The sequence below is a fragment of the Ipomoea nil genome, unplaced genomic scaffold, assembly GCF_001879475.1.
Source record: "Ipomoea nil cultivar Tokyo-kokei standard unplaced genomic scaffold, Asagao_1.1 scaffold3056, whole genome shotgun sequence".
NCBI classification, from domain to species: domain Eukaryota; kingdom Viridiplantae; phylum Streptophyta; class Magnoliopsida; order Solanales; family Convolvulaceae; genus Ipomoea; species Ipomoea nil.
This window is the reverse complement of record NW_017619484.1, coordinates 514599-535632: the sequence shown is the minus strand read 5'-3', so window position 1 is coordinate 535632 and position 21034 is coordinate 514599. Positions and strand designations below refer to the sequence as shown.

The following is a 21034-nucleotide window of genomic DNA, read 5'->3' as shown; positions in this document are numbered from 1 at the left end:
TTGAGATGAAAGAGCGAAAGACGGCTGGCTGAGTATATATAAGAGTGTCGCTTGTTGCGAAGTAAAAAAAATGAGGGGTGTTATGAAAATTAAACTCACAACCTCTCGCACCCAAAGCGAGAATCATACCACTAGACCTAACACCCAATTGATTGTTGGTTCCACATTGAGCATTTGTGCAACTAAAGTCTAAACACTAGTTTGTTAAATATTGAGATGAAAGAGTGAGAGTATATGTGATTTGTTGTATGGTTAAAAAGAATAAGGGGTGTTGTGAGAATCGAACTCATGACCTCTAGCACCCAAGCAAAAATCATACCACTAAACCAAACACCCAATTAACTTAGAATGCAATATTTACTTAATGGGAACTGTAATGTTGGCAAATTATACTATGGACTATGGTCTACACTGCAATGTGGATCATAAATAAATGTTCACTTTTAGTATACTGAATGTTCATTTTTAATGTATTGAAAGTTCATCTTTTTTGGAAGTGTAGCTAAAAATGTCCCTTCACATGAACATTCAATGTACAAAAAATGAACGTTCAGTATACTAATAATGAATCTTATGTCAATGATCCACCCATCTAGTATCAATATATTCTTCTTTCCTTATTTTGTTATACATCTGTATATCCCTTGATTATGTCTCAAAGATTTTCCATAATTATTGTGTTTATTCTTGCTGTAATCACTACTCTAACTCTTCGTATGCTAGAGCCCATGTTTAAGGGATTAGATTAGCCTAAGTTTAAGCAATTTGTTTAAGGATTTGATTTTTATCATTGTCTATATATATATTATAATTTTGACCAGCAAAAATATAGAAAAATATTTCAAAAACTCTCTCTTTCTGTCATGTTTTGTCATGGTATTAGAGCCAAAATTCTGAGATCATCATGTGTCTGGTTCCTTGTCTTGTTCCAAGATTTTAGTGTTTTTGATCTTGTATCTCTCGTATCCTACTATTATGTTTTTTTGGACATGTTCTCTTTGTTCTTGTTTATGATTGAATCGTGTCTTTGGAATGATCTGAACATTTTTTTTTGTTCGATTTAATGGCAAGAACTATTCTGCATGGGCATTCCAATTTGAGCTCTTTGTCAGCCAATTGCAATAGTTGATTACTTCTACAATTGCTTCTTGAATTGAAGGTTGTCAATCTTCTTCTCCAAGAGTCTTCAACAATGAGAGATTGGCTAGAGATGACCTAGAATCTAGAGAGAGAAAAAATCTAATCTAATCAACAAAACTCTAATTGGGAAAATGAAATGGAAGATTGGTGATCAGTGTTGCAAAAATCGCGCCTAGGCGCTAGGCGGTCGGCCTCCTATGTGCCCTAGGCATTCTAGGCGGTCCCCAGGCGCCTAGAGGGTGCCTAGCGATTTTTTCAACATTGTTGGTGATAGATGATAGATGGACAATCCCACCACAAGCCCTTGCTTATATTCTAAAATTTCCTCCCACTGCACCATCCACTATTTCCCAATTTCGTGGGAAATTTCGTGGGTTTTTCTGTTCCCAATCAACTAATCGTCCCACGCATGTGGGATGATGCGTGGATGGGAACGACTCCGAATTAACCACTTGGATTACATCATTTGGACACTACTAGCTCAAGATATGCTCAAATTACCAAACTGTCCCCGGAATGCCCTGAAAATGACAATGTTTTGCTCTTTTCCACAAATGCAATCACAATTAGTCCTTGCTCATATCTTTTATCAAAGTAAGTCATTCTAAGCATGTAATAGGCTTGAAGGATTCCAATTATAGCACAATATGTCTCCCAAATGCCCCACAAAAGGTAACATCTTTGTCACTTATCACAGTTTCCACACTTTATTCTTGTGTGTCCTTAAGCAAGCTATCATTTCAATTCAAGAATGATAAGTTACAAAGATACTCTTTATGCAAACTCAATTAATCAAATGGTGAATCAAGAGGAACGTGCAAAACAACAGAGAAGGTGAAATCCCCCATATCATGAAGCAAGTGTGATACCATGTGCCCTATTATACAACTCAAGGCATATATGGAGGAAGTAAAAAACCCCTAGCAAAAGGATAAAGTTAAGCATAAAAGGGAACACACTCTCCACACCATCTATCATGCATGCACTATTTTCTGAGGGCCTTAAGCCGATCCAACTAGTGGGAACGATGTGCACACTCCAACCAAACATCCACCCTTATACGCCAAGGCCATGTGCATAAAGTAAGTGAAGGTTTCGTATGGACCGTTCTCCGCCAATCGGCTTAGGCGTGCACTCTTTTCTTTTCATCCCCTAGAATCGTTATCGGGCGACCCGACTTCACATAGAGCTCCATGCTTTTTCGAAGGTCAGTGCTATGGGTGCCCAATTTCTAGCGGGGTGGCTCACCTCCACTCTATCTTCTCATCTCCTAGGATATCGCCCTTGGGACAACCGACTTCATGTAGAGCTCTACGCTTTTTCGAAGACAGTGCAATGGATTTGCCCCAAATCCTAGCGAGACAGCTCACCTCGTTTCTTATCTCAAGGAGTGGACAATGTTTTTGGTCTTTGCCTTTTACCCTTTCTTCATTTCACTTCAACCCCCCTCATGCCTTTTTCTAGGGATTTGGGGATTTACTCTGAATTCTCACCAAAGGCTCACATTTTGCCTCATACCTTACCAATATTAGTTCATTTCCGGCCTTGCTTTCAATTATATTTCTTAAGTTGAGGGGTAAACACTTCCACTTCGAGAGATCCTTGACTAAGGTCCAAACAAAATAAGAGGTGAATAACATGCAAGTATACAAAAGACATAACCCTATTTGGCTCTATGCATTTCTCACATGGTGTAAAGAGGTAACTTCCAATAGATATTTCAAGAATTAAACATTTTAGGTACATGACTAGCACACTTTCAACATGATATGAACAATAACGCACTCTCCATCATCAAACACACTCATCAATCAAGCACCATTAGACCAATTGAGCAACAAAAGCTATTAAAGCACAAAGTGCGTCCTTTCCACACTTTAAAATAAACATCGTCATCGATGTTACTTTGAAGACTAGGTGGAAAAAGGAGCACGGGTCAAAAGCAAAAGAAGGGTCCCTTTCCACACTTTAGGCGTGTTTCCACACTTTAGAAGTGTTTCTGGGACTTGGGGAGTGACAACAAAAGATCTATGTGAATGAGATATGTGCGCTAGTGAATGTGTGCCAACTGCTTTTCCACACTTTAGGAATAAAAACTGAGGCATTTTTAAAAAGTAAGGGATAGAGAAAATAAACCATGTGTAGCACAATTCCCTTTTGCAAGCCATGTAACATCCAATTCTCTTTGCCCTACTAGCTTCAAAACATTGTTAGTGGCATATGTGCGAGACAAAATAAGGAAGTGCAATGGAGTAACGGGATTACTCCTACTTGAATAATAATAAAAAAAACATTAAAATGAAACTACTTAAAACAAAAGACATTGGAAGAAACTAGATTTCTCTAACTAGCCATTCTCTCATGATGATTAGGGAAAATTTAAAATGCAAGAAAAGTAAATTGCAAGAAAGTAAAAGTACGAAAATAAAATGCAAGCAACTTTAAATGTGTCCAGGCACAAATGTCTCAAATTGTTTGGTAACCAGGACCTAAATGTTTCTCTTCTCCTTCTAATTGTTGGAGTGGTTTGACTTTCGAACTCTCTTCTTGCTCCTGTATTCGGCTTGAACCGGTAATGCCATGTCTAGCCTTCTTAGCCAACTCCTTGCGTCTTACCATGCTTCCTACAATTACTCAAGAAGGTAATACCCTACAATTACTCAAGAAGGTAATACACATTCCCTATAATTATATACAAAGAAAACAATGTAACATTTTCATTATAATTACACTATTAAGTGGCGCAAGTTTAATAGGCCATTTATGGCCATTATGTTGTGGTTTGAAACGGAAGTAACGGTTTCCGTTACTTAGCCTATAATGATGGCATGTAGGCTATTTAAGCATGGTCCTCCCATTGCTCCTGCGGCAGCTTTACAACTACACCATCTAGTTCATACAGGAGATTATAATGGTAGACAACAAAAATTTAATCTATTGGAGTTCTTGAAGCAACAATGCAATGCAACAAAGTATCAACTATGACTGGAGTTTTGCTAGATCATTATGCTTCCGCTATGAGGTTAGGTTATCACATGTGTTCGAATTGTGTGTATATCTGACATTTGGTATCAGAGCATGTTTAATCTCTGCCTAGTTGATAAATTTTCAAAAGATATATATTTTGAATTATATATTATGCATTATATATGTTTATGTTCGCAGTATCTCTGTTGCTATGGAAGTATATATACATATATATATATATATATATATATATATATATATATATATATATATATACTGTGTTGTTCTTTATATATATTTATATATTTCCAAAATTATTTTGGTTAATGATTATTTTTGAAATAAAATAAAAATGGAACCTGCTGGATGAGTTTTCACGGAATCACTGGAGAGTTTATCTTCTTCACTTTGTTTCTCCGTTCTGGCCACTCACCGGTGACTGCGCATGAGTTTCGGATAATCGCCGGTTCACCGTTTTCTCCAGTGACGGTTGTTGGGCGTCGTAGGGATAACAACGACGGAGATAATTACATCATTGCCATAAGGCTTGTCGGCGGCGTTGGGTTTTCCGGCGTAGAGGACAGGCGGCGGTGGCGAAGCTGGTTCCCAGCGACGTCGCTGCTTCCCCTTCTCCTTCAGGCAACGCCGGCGACCTCGCTGCTTCCGTTTTCGTAAAGGCGATGCCGTCGATGGTGGTTTTGATGAGAAAGAAGGCAGAGGAATGGGATGCTGGGTCTCGGGTGACGGTGGCGAGCGGTGGTGCTGGCTCCGATCGGCTTCCCTTCCAGCAACCTCTCTCTCCCCATGGCAGTCGCCTCTTTCTCTCTTACCAAATTTTGTCTGGCGCGTATGAATGTGAACCACTTGGTTCGGCTAGATGGAGGGTGCAGTGGCGACGATCCCTGGCCTGTTTGCTTTGGATTTCGTTCGTACATATACAACACTGTTGGGTGTTGGTTTACTGCGCCAATTTTTGTTGGATTGCAGGATCCAATAGGATTCTGCTTGGGTTTATCAGCCCGCCGTTACCCGTGCAATTTTCCGAACACATCACATGCATTCGTGGTTGCTACTGCGTTTCCTCATCCCGCTAAGAGGAGACAATGGGTCGCAAGTAGAGGCAGGAGATGTAAAGAATTTGCAGAAAGCGGCTTCTTTTATGAAAATTAGAAGATGGATGACCGCTACAATCTTCCGGCCTGGCGCTGCATCTCAATGGTTGATTGTTGGCGTTTGGATGGTCACTGTTTTTAGCAAATGTAAAACGAAGAGGTATGTACTCTTCTAAATTAAATTAATACCTAATTTTTCTACGCATGTTTTCCAGTCAGAGCGTTTATTTAGCCTTCAAATTAAGAAATTGACTTTCAATTATGCTTGATTATTCCGTTATTAAAGGAAAAATGGAATTTGGTAATTTAATCCTCCTTCCTATGATAAGTCAAATTTCTTTTTATTAATTTATTACCATTATTATTTAATTTGCTAGCAATAAAATTGGTATATTCATTGCTGTTATGGTGGTATGTATTATATCTTAAGATTAAGAATCGACATGACATGTCATCTTTGGTAGCAGCATTTGATTAAGTTTTCAAATGATGTTATATGCTTTTTAATATCATTTCTTCTAATTGATTATTATAATGGTAATAATATTTTGTCTTTAAACCGCTTTTGTTTATGCCTTTAGCTGGACTCATTACAGTTGAAAATGTTGGTTATTATATTTTTTCAACTAATAATTTTTGGATTTTAATTTTATTAAGTTGTAAAAATTATCCGAAAGAAACTTTTCTAAAGGCTTGCGGTTTTGGTGATTGTTTTTCCATTTTTAAGTCTCCTAATTGTTATAATATATGTCATGTGATGATTATGGCTAGTTATTGTAGTTATGAATTTCTTGCAATTTTGCCATAATTTGACATTTTTTTATAGAGTATGATTTTGAATCATATTTTTGGAAAAGCATATGGTTATGACAATTGAATATTATTTTATTATTGTCATAATAATTTAAATTATGATGTTAAGAATCATATTTTGAAATTCTTTTGAATTTGCTTGTCCAAAACTTTTATGGTAATAATGATGATATTATGTAACATTTAATAATAATGATGATTATTATTATTATAATTAAATGTTGTTCGATTACAATTAAGAAAATTGATTATTCTGTTATTACTGTTATGTAATAATTATTATAATTATTATACTAATAACGATTATTGGTTTTTGAACCGATTGATCAATGTTTTGTGCCGTTACTATCATCATTTGTTTTGGATTTTGATAGTATGATTTGAAATCATAATTTTGAAACCATTTCATTATTGATCCAAACCATATGTGTTAATGATGATAATGTTATAGTTATTGCTATTAAATGTCAGAGGTTACGATTGAGGAAATTGATTGTTCAATTATGATTGTCACGTAATTGTTATTACAGTAATAACGATTATCATTTTTGAACTGAGGAATCAATATGTCGTAACATTTTTATCATTATTGTTTTGGATTGTGATGCCCACTTTGATTGAGTATGAATATTTGATTTTATATTCACATTTTGAGTTTGTTTTATGCATATAATTAAATTAATTGCATAATATTATGGTTTAAATTATGCAATTTAGTTTTGTGAGAATTTGATTTGTAAATATCAACATATCATATGGTCTTGATATGGTTAGAATTTACAATTTTAAGCTATTTCTCATAAAGTTTACTATATGCATTGAATCAATTTTGTATTGGGTCTACAAGTTAACGCTTTTCAATAATTGAAAAGTATATGGCTATTTTAAATTATTATTCAATTCAAATTTTATAATCTTCAAGTTTTGGATTTATGTTGTTATTTGAATAATAATATTATAGCTCATTTTAAATTGTTATGATGGTGTACAATTTATTTGGATATGAGCTTATTAATTGAATTTCATACATAACTGTTCACTAGCATAACATTATATTTTCTAGTTATGTGAATTTAATTATGCCTTTGGAATTGCATAAGTTAGGAATTATAATAATTCCTTGTTAGGGTGAACTTTGTGTGTGGAATTATATACGGTAGTGCATTATGTTTAAGCACCTTTAAACCGTCTAAAATGTTCACCTAAGATCAAATCTTTTCATATGTGAACTATTAAAGATTTGGAAAAGAGTACTCGTCAATTATGCCTTTAGTGTGAGAAAACATGAACCGGTGAAAAGTTTCTCGGGAAGGGGCCAATGTGCTACTAGTTCCCTTGAAAAATTACTCTGACTAAGGAGTTGGTTATTTTTAATGAGGCTTAGTCCCAACCAACTTTCCTGGGAGTACACTTGGAATTGTTTATCATATTGCGGCATAATTGTTTTTAGGCTTTAAAGTTGATGCCTAAGATATTAAGGAAATCGTCTAGTGATCTTATAATTTTGATTAATTAAGTAGTAGCCACAGTATCTTTGATTAATTGAAATTTTGTGAGATCATATACAGTCATAGACGTATTGATTGTGATTAATTATATGATATAATAAAATTTAGCCCACAGGCAATTTTGTTATGTTTATATAATTAATTGGGGTAAAGACATCAAACTATGATCATAATTTAGCTCACAGGCAATTATACATCGGAATATAGTTTTGGTGAGTTTTATCATTGCAGATAGGAAGGTCAATTTATTTAACATATAGTTATAATATAAATAAATTGGCGTCTTCTATCATAAAGTTATAATATATGTACATATTCAAAAGTATTTTTATGTGTACATTTGTGGTATTAGTCTAGTTTCTTTTATGTGTATTTATTATGCATGAATGAAATTTGGATTAATAGCTTGGTACATTAATATTCTTTTGTGTACATATATCAAGTGATCAATACAATTTCATAACTGAAATTATTAAGTTTTTGATCACTTTGTGACTAATTACAAAAAATTTAATAAAATCTACCCACAAGAATTTTATTATATTAATGTAAATAGTCAGAATAAAATATCAAATCATATTTCTTAATTTACCCACAGTGATTAAGAAAAGGAACATGGTTTGATAGTTTTATCATAAAGTTGTAGATGGATCTAATTGAATAAAACCTTAGCCCACAGGCAAGTTTTATGTCACTAGATTCTTCTATCCTCTTTGATAATAATCTTATCATAAAGTTTTAGTTGAGTCTAATTAAACAAAACTTTAGCCCACAGGCAAGTTTTGTGTCACTAGATTCTTCTATTTGATTATCATAAAGTCTCAGTTGAGTCTAATTGAATAAATCTTTAGCCTACAGGCAAGTTTTATGTCATTGAATTCTTCTGTTTAAATTGATGATCAAGATAAAATTTTATTATACCAATTTTAGAATTTATTATAACTTTAAGGCCAGTTATAATTCTATATTGTGTGACATGGGTTGCATTGGCAACACATGTATTTTGTTAACCTCCAAAACTTTAGTAACTTGAAATTGTTACTGTATGTGGCTTACTTGGTTTTTCAGCCCAACCACAGTAGAGATTTTGAATTTAGATGTGATATACCTTTTGGATCTTTATATTGGAATTGTACATATCTAGCCAAATTTCAACTAAAGCAATTTAATTTGTTTAAGTAGTTGGAAATTGTGTCTGTTACATGTACATATTTAACATGTCCAACTATGTTGGGGAATTATAATCCTTGTTAAAATTAGTTGGACTTGAGGATCATTAGTGTGTATATCATTTATGCTCAAGAATAACTTATTTAGTGGGAGTAATGGTTTGATCAGTGGGAGTGATCATTTTAAAAGATCAATAAGATGCCCCATTTGATCAGTGGGAGTGATCAGTTGGAAAAATCATTATAGATGTCTCACTTCAAGATTGCTCTACTTCAAGGATAAGACACCTTGCCTTGTTATTAAAAAATCAATAGTTCAATTTGTTGAACTACAAGTTGTGCAACATATTTCTGAAAATGTTGTAACAACATAAATAGTTTTATTATAACAATGACATTAAGTTTATGGTGAATTATCACGAGTTAGATTCTTTAGCATTTATTGAAGTCTTTCGTCTCATCAAATTGATCATGGGTCATTAAGATTGAAAATGCTCAAAATTCAGTGTTGAGAGACATAAAGCATGCAAAGACTCATGATGTTAGTTCACATAGATGAATCTAGAGGACTTTTGATTATGTTGATACAATATTTTGTTGTTTCATAAAGTTACATTAATAAGTCTTCGTTATTGCTCTATGACATGAAAGTTGGGCTTCCTTCCTTTTTGGAGATCATTTATAAGGTGTATGTTTAAAGTTCCGTTTGTGGACTTAGACTCATGAATTTATTATCTAAGTCGTTGGAATATGGACTACTCAATTATTATCTTTGGCTAAGATTACTGAGAATAGGAGTGACAGACGTGTCGACTCTGAAAACTTAGTTGTCAGTGATAATATTAAAGATAATGAGTTAGTCATGTAATGTATTAGCATTTTGCTAATAGTTTCGGATCCCTACTTAAGGCATGCTTATAAGAATTTTAGGGATCGTACATGGTACATGGAACTTATTATGTGACTATATTGTACATACATTTATGTTGTCACTTCTATGTAATAATTTGGATGGTTTCTCCTATGGTTATGCGCATATTTATTTGAGAAACATCCCTAACGTTGGACCAAGAATAAACGTAGGGTTTATTCATAAAGAACCTGAGTTGGGAATCAAAATGCATGTGATGCATAGATGGTATTACTCACCCTTTCATTTAGAGGACATACCATTATGATTCATGTTTTTTTTGATCTTCAACAAGGGTTGTGCCAATACTTGCACCAAGTGGAAAATTGTAACATTTTCCATTAATATTGTACAAATAAAGTTGTGCAAGTTTATTAGGCCAAATTTAGCCATTGCGGCAATAATTAGTTTTTGATAACTAATTATAATCAAGAATGAACATAAGGTTTATTCATTAAGTTTTATACCACATAAGGTACAAGAAGAAATTACATTGTAATCATAAGTAGACACTACTCTGATTAAGAGAAACTATCTCTATGGTTCATGTTTTTTGTTTCTTTGAGTTAATACTTGCACCAAGTGGGAGAATGTAACATTTTCATTATAATTACACTATTAAGTGGTGCAAGTTTAATAGGCCATTTATGGCCATTATGTTGTGGTTTGAAACGGAAGTAACGGTTTCCGTTACTTAGCCTATAATGATGGCATGTAGGCTATTTAAGCATGGTCCTCCCATTGCTCCTGTGGCAGCTTTACAACTACACCATCTAGTTCATACAGGAGATTATAATGGTAGACAACAAAACTTTAATCTATTGGAGTTCTTGAAGCGACAATGCAATGCAACAAAGTATCAACTATGACTGGAGTTTTGCTAGATCATTATGCTTCCGCTATGAGGTTAGGTTATCACATGTGTTCGAATTGTGTGTATATCTAACAAACAATGCATTGTACCACACAACATTATCAAAGATCAACTACACAATTCACCCCACTTTTCCTTTTTTTTTTTTTACGAAATTTCTCAAAAATTTTCGAAAACTTTGGCATAGCTTCCCCTATATTCATTGTCAAATAGTCAACTTCATCTTTTTTAACTTAAGAATGTAGGATCACAATGTGGGTGTGTGCAAAGGGTGAGGGGTGTTGCGAGAATCAAGCTCACAACCTCTCACACACAAAGCGAGAATCATACCACTAAAACCAAACACCCAATTGATTGTCGGCTCCATATTTAACAAACTAGTGTAAGACTGCTGGCTGAGTATACACATGATCAGTGTGGCTTGCTATGAGGTAAAAAAAAAAAAGGAGAAGTGTTGTGAGAGTTGAACTCACAACTTTTTACACCCAAAGCAAGAATCATACCACTAGACCAAACACCCAATTAATTACTATTTTAACATTGAGTATTTGAGTAATTTCTAAAGTCTAAACACAAGTTTGTTAAATATTGAGATGAAAGAGTGCTGATTGAGTATATGCATGAGTGTGATTTGCTGTATGGTGAAAAAGATAAGGGGTGTTGTGAGAATCAAACTCACAATTTTTTGCACCCAAAGCAAGAATCATACACTAAACCAAACACCCAATTGATTTTGAATGCAATATTTACTTAATGGGAACTGTAATGTTGGCAAATTATACTATGGACCATAGTCTACACTGCAATGTGGATCACACATAAATGTTCACTTTTAGTATACTGAATGTTTATTTTTAATGTATTGAAAGTTCATCTTTTTGGAAGTATAGCTAAAAATGAACCTTCATAAAATGAACATTCAATGTACTAAAAATGAACATTCAGTATACTAATAATGAATCTTATGTCAATAGTCCACCCATCTTGTTGTCAGTATATTCTTCTTTCCTTATTTTGTTGTCCATCTGTATATCCCTTGATCGATTATCTCTCTAATATTTTTTATAATTATTATGTTTACTAGTTTTTTCTATGTGCGGTGCGCAAAAACATATGCCCAATATTTATATTTTTTAAAATAACTAACAAATTCCTACTAATTAAAATCTATATGAAATCAATTTTTTTTTATTATAATAATTCAATATATAATGTCTACAAATATTATTATCATTAAAGAATATATAAGAAAATATATGGTGGATGCATGTGCCCAACAATAACGGAAAAGATAACGGAAATTATAACGGTAGGGGTATTTTTGTCCAAAAAATTATTTAGTACAACTCTAAAAGCATAATATACAAAATGATTAGCATTAAAAATATGAACATAATGAAGGATATAACTTTGATTAAGACTTATTATGTTTTTAGATTCTTGTTGTAATGACTACTCTAACTCTTCGTATGTTAGAGCCCATGTTTAATGGATTAGATTAGCCTAAGTTTAAGCAATTTGTTTAGGGATTTGATTTTTATTATTGTCTACTAGTTTTTACGCGCATTGCGCGATTGGAATAATGCCCAATATTTTTTTTAATAAGTACTTTAAAGTATATCAAGGCAAGACTATATTTGAATTGTTCATGCATAGATAATTGAATGTTGAATTTGCATATTTAAATAGGTAACTTTAAGTTTACAAATGCAAGATAATATAATCAAGATTGATTATAATTGTCAATAAAATAATTGTACAGGTATGGTTGAAACCAAATACGGGACATAAGGGAGAGCAAATAAAAATTAGGGTATAAAATATTAAATATATACTAATATTGAAGAGCTAACTACTGATTGTCAAACAAGGACCATGCGAGGTAGTTTCCCACTTCAATTTGTTGTGTGATTTGAATACTTTTTTGTCAATAAATCCCCTAAGTAGTTAATATGATTGGCTTAATTTTATATATATATATATATATATATATATATATATATATATATATATATATATATATATATATATATATATATATATATATATATATATATAGATGCACTCAGGTGCGAATAAGTGCTCAGGAGGGAAATGCGAACGAATCAACGCGCGACACGTGTCCAGATCTAATAACTTAAAAAAAACACGGTGGCATTTTCGTAAATAATTGATCATCGAAGTGCAAGTAAAATCACTTACAAGTGCACCTACTTTCACCTATAAGTGCATGTAATTTTGCATTGTTAGCATTCACTTTCCGCAAACATTTATCCATCTGGGTGTGCTTATAACTATATGTGCGACTATTTATAACTATAGGTGCAACTACTTATAACTATAAGTGCACCTACTTTCACCTATAAGTGCATGTAATTTTGCCTTGTTAGCATTCACTTTCCGCAAACATTCATGCACCTGGGTGTGCTTATAACTATAGGTGCAACTACTTATAACTATAGGTGCACCTACTTTCACCTATAAGTGCATGTAATTTTACCTTGTTAACATTCATTAATCTGAGTTCAGCGGGTAGTAATACCCCTGAAAACCACTCGCAAACATTCATACACCTAAGTGCAACTACTTATAACTATGTGTACAACTACTTAGAACTATAGGTGCAACTACTTAGAACTATTGGTGCAACTAAGTAATGATGCTCAGTGTAAATTTGTACTTGCACCTATAATACATTTTACATGCACTTGTAATACATTTTACTTGCACTTCGATGTTCAATTATTTACAAAAATGCCACCGCGTTTTTTTAAAAAATCAGTGTTTCTCATCCATTAGATCTGGACACGTGGACGAACATAATTCATTCTTATTTCGCGCCTGGGCGAAGCATTCGCACCTGAGTGCGATTCTACATATATATATATGTGTAGAATCGCACTCAGGTGCGAATGCTTCGCCCAGGCGCGAAATAAGAATGAATTATGTTCGTCCACGTGTCCAGATCTAATGGATGAGAAACACTGATTTTTAAAAAAAACGCGGTGGCATTTTCGTAAATAATTGAACATCGAAGTGCAAGTAAAATGTATTACAAGTGCATGTAAAATGTATTATAGGTGCAAGTAAAAATTTACACTGAGCATCAATACTTAGTTGCACCTATATATATATATATATATATATATATAGAATCGCACTCAGGTGCGAATGCTTCGCCCAGGCGCGAAATAGGAATGGATTCTGTTCGTCCACGTGTCCAGATCTAATGGATGAGAAACACTGATTTTTTAAAAAAATACGGTGGCATTTTCGTAAATAATTGAACATCGAAGTGCAAGTAAAATGTATTACAAGTGCATGTAAAATGTATTATAGGTGCAAGTAAAAATTTACACTGAGCATCAATACTTAGTTGCACCTATAGTTCTAAGTAGTTGCACCTATAGTTCTAAGTAGTCGCACACATAGTTATAAGTAGTTGCACCTAGGTGTATGAATGTTTGCGAGTGGTTTTCAGGGGTATTACTACCCGCTGAACTCAGATCAATGAATGTTAACAAGGCAAAATTACATGCACTTATAGGTGAAAGTAGGTGCACCTATAGTTATAAGTAGTTGCACCTATAGTTATAAATAATTGCACATATACTTATAAGCACACCTAGGTGCATGAATGTTTGCGGAAAGTGAATGCTAACAAGGCAAAATTACATGCACTTATAGATGAAAGTAGGTGCACCTATAGTTATAAGTAGTTGCACCTATAGTTATAAATAGTTGCACATATAGTTATAAGCACACCAGGTGCATGAATGTTTGCGGAAAGTGAATGCTAACAAGGCAAAATTACATGCACTTATAGGTGAAAGTAGGTGCACTTGTAAGTGATTTTACTTGCACTTCGATGTTCAATTATTTACGAAAATGCCACCGTGTTTTTTTTTAAGTTATTAGATCTGGACACGTGTCGCGCGCTGATTCGTTCGCATTTTCCTCCTGAGCACTTATTCGCACCTGAGTGCATATATATATATATATATATATATATATATATATATATATATATATATATATATATATATATATATATATCAATTATTATTATTATTATTATTATTATTATTATTATTATTATTATTATTATTATTATTATTATTATTATTATACCTTTAGGTCATTTTACATGTTAATCTAAACAGCTAATTTTTTCAAATATCTTTTTACCAATCGTTGATATAATTCGCTGGTCAAATCCGCTAACGCTAACCGCTAACTGTTGATTTCAAAAAATGACATTGTGAGGTAGTTCTCACTTCAATTTGTTGTGTGATTTGAATACTCTCTTTATAAGCAAATCCCTCAAATAGTTAATATGATTGACTTTATTAATTATAATTTTTTAATTTTTTCATGGTATTAATAAAATACTTGGTAAATAAATATATAGCATTATTTTGTATTATAACTTTGATATTTAATTAAAAAAATAGTGCACAAAAAAAGATAATAGACAATGTAGTGAATATAATCAATTGAAGAATTTGAATGTAAAGAGTTTTTAAATTTGAGAAATATAAAGACAATATAATTAATAAAATTATTTCTTTTAATTAATTTATTGATAATGAATAATTATTTTTAATAAAGACATTGTAGAGACAATGTAACGAATATAATCAATTGATGAATTTGAATTTAAAGAATTGTTATATTGGAGAAAAATAAAGACAATATGATTAATGAAATTATTTCTCTTATTTAATTTATTGATAATGAATAATTTTTTTCTAATTAAGACATTGTAGGCACATAATTCTAAATTAAAGAAATGCATATGTATTATTTTTTTTTGTAGCTACTAAATCATTATTTCTATCTACTATACTAATAAGAGCCCAAGAGAGTTGGGCCTATAATTGGTAGAAAAAATGGCGGTCACAGATTTTAATCAAATGAATGGCTCAGATTGATTAAAAGATTGATCAGATTTAAATTTTACACTAAAATTTCCTAAAATACCCACACACCGTTACTAATTCCGTTAAAATTTTAAGAATTGCCGTTAGTTCACCGTTAACTTACTCATTGATTTCAATAAAAAAAAAAAAAAGGTCTTAGGTTTGAACCTCATCCTAATCAAAGTTGGCATAATTAGTACTCTATTTTACTCTTATTAAATTACTATGTAATTTAATAAGAGTAAAATAGAGTACTAATTATGCCAATTTTGATTGGGATGGGGTTCGAACCTAAGACCTTTTTTTATTGAAATCAATGAGTAAGTTAACGGTGAACTAACAGAAATTAACGGAAAAGATAACGGATAATCATATTCATTAAGGATAAATTAGGAAATCTTAAGGGAAAATTAAAATCTGATCAATCTAAACCATTCATTTGATTAAAAAATTTGACCGCCATTTTTTCTACCCATTATAGGCCTAACTCTCTTGGTCTCTTATTAATATACTAGTTATGACACGCGCTTTGCGCGATTAGACCAATGCCCAATGTGTATTTATAAATTAGTGTTTCTTAATTGGTTAAAGTATTCACATAATATAATAATGAGAGAGAAAAAATGTGAAATTAATAAAAGATATAGAAATAGTCTTGGTGATTATATATTGTAATAAAAGATAAAGAAATTCGAAATAGCTAAATTAGAATTAAAGTAAAAACAAATAAACCACTAAATAAAGCTGACTATCTATAATGAAAAGAGTAGTAATTTGAGCAGAGTAAATTAATTTTTTTAATGCGTGTTTGGTGAGGCTCGGAATTGTCTTCTTCTTCTCCATCTTTAGTGAAGTTGAGTTTCCTTTTTGCTGGTGGTCTGTTTATTGCATCTTGTTTACTTGTGGTAGTGAATGAGAATGAACCGTGCAATGATGTTATGGTATATGATACCATGTTTTTGCCTTGTTGTGTGTAGGATTGAGACCTCAATTGTATTATATATTATTCATCTTGTAAGCGGTTATTGATATGTTGAAATCGTAGCGGTTGACCCTACAAGATGTTTATTTAGTTAGTCATAGGTTAGTTTATTGTAAAACATGAGTGGTTGTGGGTGGTAAAGGAGAAATACCTGTTGTTCCAATTGCATAACTTGTTTGCTCATTGAGAGTAATAGTTGTTCAGCACATTTTCCAAACATAGATGCAACAAGGCATCCACTTCCATCAGTAATTTCCACATCCAGTTTACACCTATTATGTGTTTTTAGATTAGCATTATTGTATTATGTTTGTGTAATGATTAAATTGATACTGACCTCCTTCTAACAAAAAAAATAAATAAAATGTCTATAAAAATTGTTACTAACTGTGGTGTTCCCACTGCATTCATTTCACCACAATGCATGCAATGAAATTGTTTGTCACTTTCTGCGTAAACCTTTTACATACAATGACTACATCCAATGTACCATGTGTTTTTTATTTGATGCTTAAATCTGATTTTCCATTTTATCCAAATAGGTTTAATCTACAAGTTGTCATCAGTAAAAAAATTAATGTTAATGTTAAGTATAAAATATTGAATTAGTGTCTAAAACCTTTTTTATATATACCGGATCAATTGATGGAGAGATAATATCAATTGTAGAAATTTCTGCAGTTTCTGGATTTGCAAGTTTTATTACAGCGTCATTGTAGTCTCGACAGCGTTTTAATGCATCAAGTATAGCACGATGCTTTGTTCCCCTAATAATACATACAAAAGAAATGTATTTTTAAAATAATGAAACAGAAATTGATTATAATCTTAAAAAATGGCTTTGTCTTTTGCTTTCTATCAAGCCAACTTCTCAAGATTAATAATAAATGCTGCTGCAACCGCCTCTCATCATCTCAAACTTCCATCGTATGTACAGGTATAAGAAAATGAACCCAAAACACAGTGAAAGCCAAAGAAACTTGCTACGGCTTGTAATTTGTTAGGATCCCTGCACAAGACCCTCCCTAGGAACATTGGTCACTCGAAGGACAGCTTGAGCGTTCAAGGGTGAGAGCTTTGATTGGCAAAATTGCTCCCAAGAAATTGCTTCTTGATCTTCAGTCACTGTTGTTGTTATCTTCTCATAGACACTTTGCAGCTCCAATAAAAGAGCACGGGCAGCTTCCCTAGACTCAGGAAGTTGGTCACTAAGCTGAGATGCAGCAAATTGGATCAACTTGTCTAGACCATAAGCTTCAATTCCCTCAACTCCCTGCAAAGCATCAACTCACCACATTACAATATGGCATATTTTACTGAAAACAAAACAAGTGAAAGATCCAAACTCATTTCCTAAAAAAGGAACAAAGCATATTCTCTTGCTTTTTATTCCATTCATGTCCTCACGTGAAATGGTTGAATCTCATGATACACAAATCACAGCATTGAGGACAAGCTAAGGGTTACAAGAGAAAGATCCACATCAATTTAAAAAAAAAAAAAAAAAAAGTTCAGACTCCAGAACCCATTATCAAGTTCCTTTTACTTTACAAATAGGAGCCAGTTGCAATATTGAACCAAGAAAAATAAGTAGAGAAAGAAGAGAGTATGCAACTCTTACCAGTTTTGGTACACTTCTAGAGAAGCACATTGATACATTTAGTACATGTATGGGCATATGGCACTCAAGAAGTCTTTCATTCTTGCTCTAGGGAAGCCAAAATACAGGAACTTAAGCATGTCCTAGAAAAGGCACAAAGCTCAAAAGAGTAATCGTTTCGTCACATTTTTACTTCCTCAACCCAATAACAAAGTAAAATTAGAGGCCTACATCAAGACCGTCAAATTCACTGTGCAACCCAAATCCTGTTCCAACTGGTTGGTCCAAAAATATAATGTTGGCCACCTAGTGAATTTATGAAGGATTTTGTTACCCAAACCATTCCATTACCCAAGAATAAATAGAAAAATGAAGAATAGGGAAACACAACCCTATGACACAGTAGAACACTTGACAAATCAAGAATAAGAAAACGCAAACAATGAAGGATAAACAAATATCAATAATTAGAGCAGAAAGGGAAAAGGTGAAGAAGGTTACTTGAGAATCATAGCTGCTGAGAGTTGTGTTGTTGTATCTCTGGGAGAGAACAACCCTAATCATAAATTCTTTATATTGATACCGGATCAAGGTCAATATAAGTTGGACAAATCGAGCATTTGAATGCGTAGAGTAGTAATCTGTATAGACACAATATATTAAAATCAAATTATATTCACTTAAGCTGGTTTTATTTTTAAAAATGAATATATTTCGCACATAAAGTGTAAAAAATAACCTAGTTAGATCAAAGAAGTTATCCACAAGCTTCATTTAGAATTTCTTGATAGACAATGTTATCAGTTAGGTCTGTAGTAGTTGTATCGCGATGAGTATTGCAAAGTAACATCTTTACACAATCTTCTTTCTTTGCTCTTGATAATGCAACATATAACTGTCCATGTGAAAACACCGATTGTTTCAAGTAAATCCCTACAAAATCAAATGTTTGTCCTTGTGCCTTATTTATTGTCATGGCAAAACAAACTTTGATTGGAAATTGGTGACGTTTAAATTGATTTGAAGGCTATGTAAAAAAAAAAAAAAAAAAAAACAATGGACCACATAAATTGATGAATTCATCATGCATTACAGATCCATAAACCATAATATATCAATACTCAAAATCAACCATATCAATTCTAAATTGACAGTCACAACTCGCAAGCACCATATACAGCTCTACAAACTATTCATTGTGAGGGGAGTATCATATATAGGAAGAAAAAGAAGTAATTCAGACAGGAATAACTAAATAAAAATTAAAGAAGAGCCCAATGCTAGTCGTAGCAAAAAAAAAATGTGCTAGATTATATTAACCTCGAATCAAATTACAAATAGTACCAGCACAAACCCATCTGTTATTAAGAAAGGTAGTTTCAGGAGGTTGGGTCTATTTACTAAGTAAGCAATAGTGGCACTACACAGCTTGCATAGGGCTTACAGAGCTTTAAGGTGTGAAGATAACTGCTTTTGCATACTTGCAGATGTCCTGTTCTTTCCTAACAACATCATTTGCTAATAGTAGTTTCTTCGTTACTGACAATAAATTAGTATCACTGTATTGAGATATAACAAAGGATAAAGGACACAAGAAGAATGCTGGGTGTACCTATTTGAGGCTTCACAGAGAATATGATCACATCACTATCTTCAACAACATGTTCTCCATACGAAATGCACATGCAGCATCAATGGGAATGGAGCTATAAATTAGTTTCATTTTTAATTGGAGGTGAGAAGCAAAACCCAATACTGTCATCACCTAGCCTAGTAGTTCTTAATTAGAAACACAAATAATATGAGCTCATTAAAGCAACCAAAACATCTCAAACGGGGAGGAGCAAAGAAGTAGCCTAAAGATTGTAACTTTATCAAGAGAGGAGAATCAAGAAATAGTATTCTGAGAGGGGAAAAAAAGAGCAAAATGAGAAGAAAGAAATGGTACCTGCTTCTTATGGTCGTACACAGTGACACCAAATATTGAAACAGTATACTATAATAATTTATGGGACAGAATATCTTATATTCATATGAATAGCTACAACAATAGGCTATTTCCCTAATCTCATTATTTTCTGAAAGAGAGTAAGAGATGCTTACATGAAACAGAGATGCCAAATCATGAAACCCAGCTTCTCTTCTGCCTGTAATTCTCATGAACAATAGGCTATTTCCCTAAACTCATTGTCCTCATCGGCTAATTTATTGTACAATCTTTTCTTCTAGATCATATGCTATCTAATAGAACCACCAAGAACAACAAAAATGACTTTAAACCCCACCTGAAACATTGAAAGATTGAAAAACACAATGAAAAAGCAAGAAAACCAACAGACAGCAATTATATGCCGGAGTACCTCTACTTGTTTCCTGGTATAGTAGCTCTAGAATCATGAGCTGTGGCTCGGGCAAGGGTTTTCGAAATTGGGATTTCTAGTGAAAATGCGATGAAGACCTAGGTGAAAGGAGGCTCAGGCGCGGGCAGTCTTCATCGCGGTAAACCGGAGGTCTGTGATTCTTCTTGCTTCCGATGAAAGGAGGCTCAGGCGCGGGCAGTCTTCATCGCGCTAAACGGGAGGTGTGTGATTCTTCTTACTTCCGATGAAAGGATGCTCAGGCGTGTAGGAGAATGGCTACGGAAACTGAGTTAATTGCCATTTAATTTTACGAAAATTTCAAATTTGCCACCGCTTAACTTCTTTTGACAGAATTGTTAAGTTTAACAGTGAAAGTTTGGTATAATTTAGAAGAATAAGGTTATATTAGGAATTTAAGTTGGCATTATACAATTAGAAAAGCGCAAAGTACAATTTTGTTAAGCATGTGGCGTACCGGCATTTTTTTTGTTCCGGTTAAGGGTCTAACAATATTCGCTTTTATTAAAGTTGTAGATGTAGATATATATATATATATATATATATATATATATATAGTAGATAGATATATATTGTAACTTTGACCAGCAAAAATATAGAAAAATATTTCAGAAACTCTCTCTTTTATGTTTTGTCATGACTCATGGTTTTAGAGTCAA

General features: G+C 33.0%; 1 protein-coding gene across 6 annotated transcripts; it reads right to left on the bottom strand.

Annotated features, from left to right (window-relative positions):
* Positions 1–17199: 17199 nt before the first annotated feature.
* LOC109164030 lies at positions 17200–20604 on the bottom strand. Of its 6 annotated transcripts, none has more exons than XR_002051375.1 (5): positions 19610–20604; positions 18737–18930; positions 18499–18638; positions 18019–18303; positions 17200–17670 (listed from the first exon to the last, which is right to left on the bottom strand). XR_002051375.1 is itself a non-coding variant. In XM_019312781.1 (5 exons), the coding sequence occupies exons 1-5, from the start codon at positions 20121–20123 to the stop codon at positions 17398–17400; spliced, it is 558 nt and encodes a 185-aa protein (XP_019168326.1). In that variant the 5' UTR covers positions 20124–20602; the 3' UTR covers positions 17200–17397. The 6 variants fall into 6 exon arrangements, 4 of the variants coding, with proteins under 4 accessions (XP_019168326.1, XP_019168325.1, XP_019168324.1 ...); XR_002051376.1 differs by having other exon boundaries at positions 18019–18140; XM_019312781.1 differs by lacking the exon at positions 18737–18930 and having other exon boundaries at positions 18019–18105; positions 19610–19644; positions 20101–20602.
* Between the last annotated feature and the right edge of the window lie 430 nt (positions 20605–21034).

Excerpts from the sequence above, each read along its gene's own strand:
- LOC109164030 (XM_019312780.1), bottom strand. The coding sequence starts at position 19,682 with ATGTGCATTTCGTATGGAGAACATGTTGTTGAAGATAGTGATGTGATC. Across the intron at positions 18,106-18,498 it reads TCAGCAGCTATGATTCTCAA|AGCAAGAATGAAAGACTTCT; the intron begins GTAACCTTCTTC and ends TGGCTTCCCTAG. Across the intron at positions 17,671-18,018 it reads CTAGAAGTGTACCAAAACTG|GGAGTTGAGGGAATTGAAGC; the intron begins GTAAGAGTTGCA and ends GATGCTTTGCAG.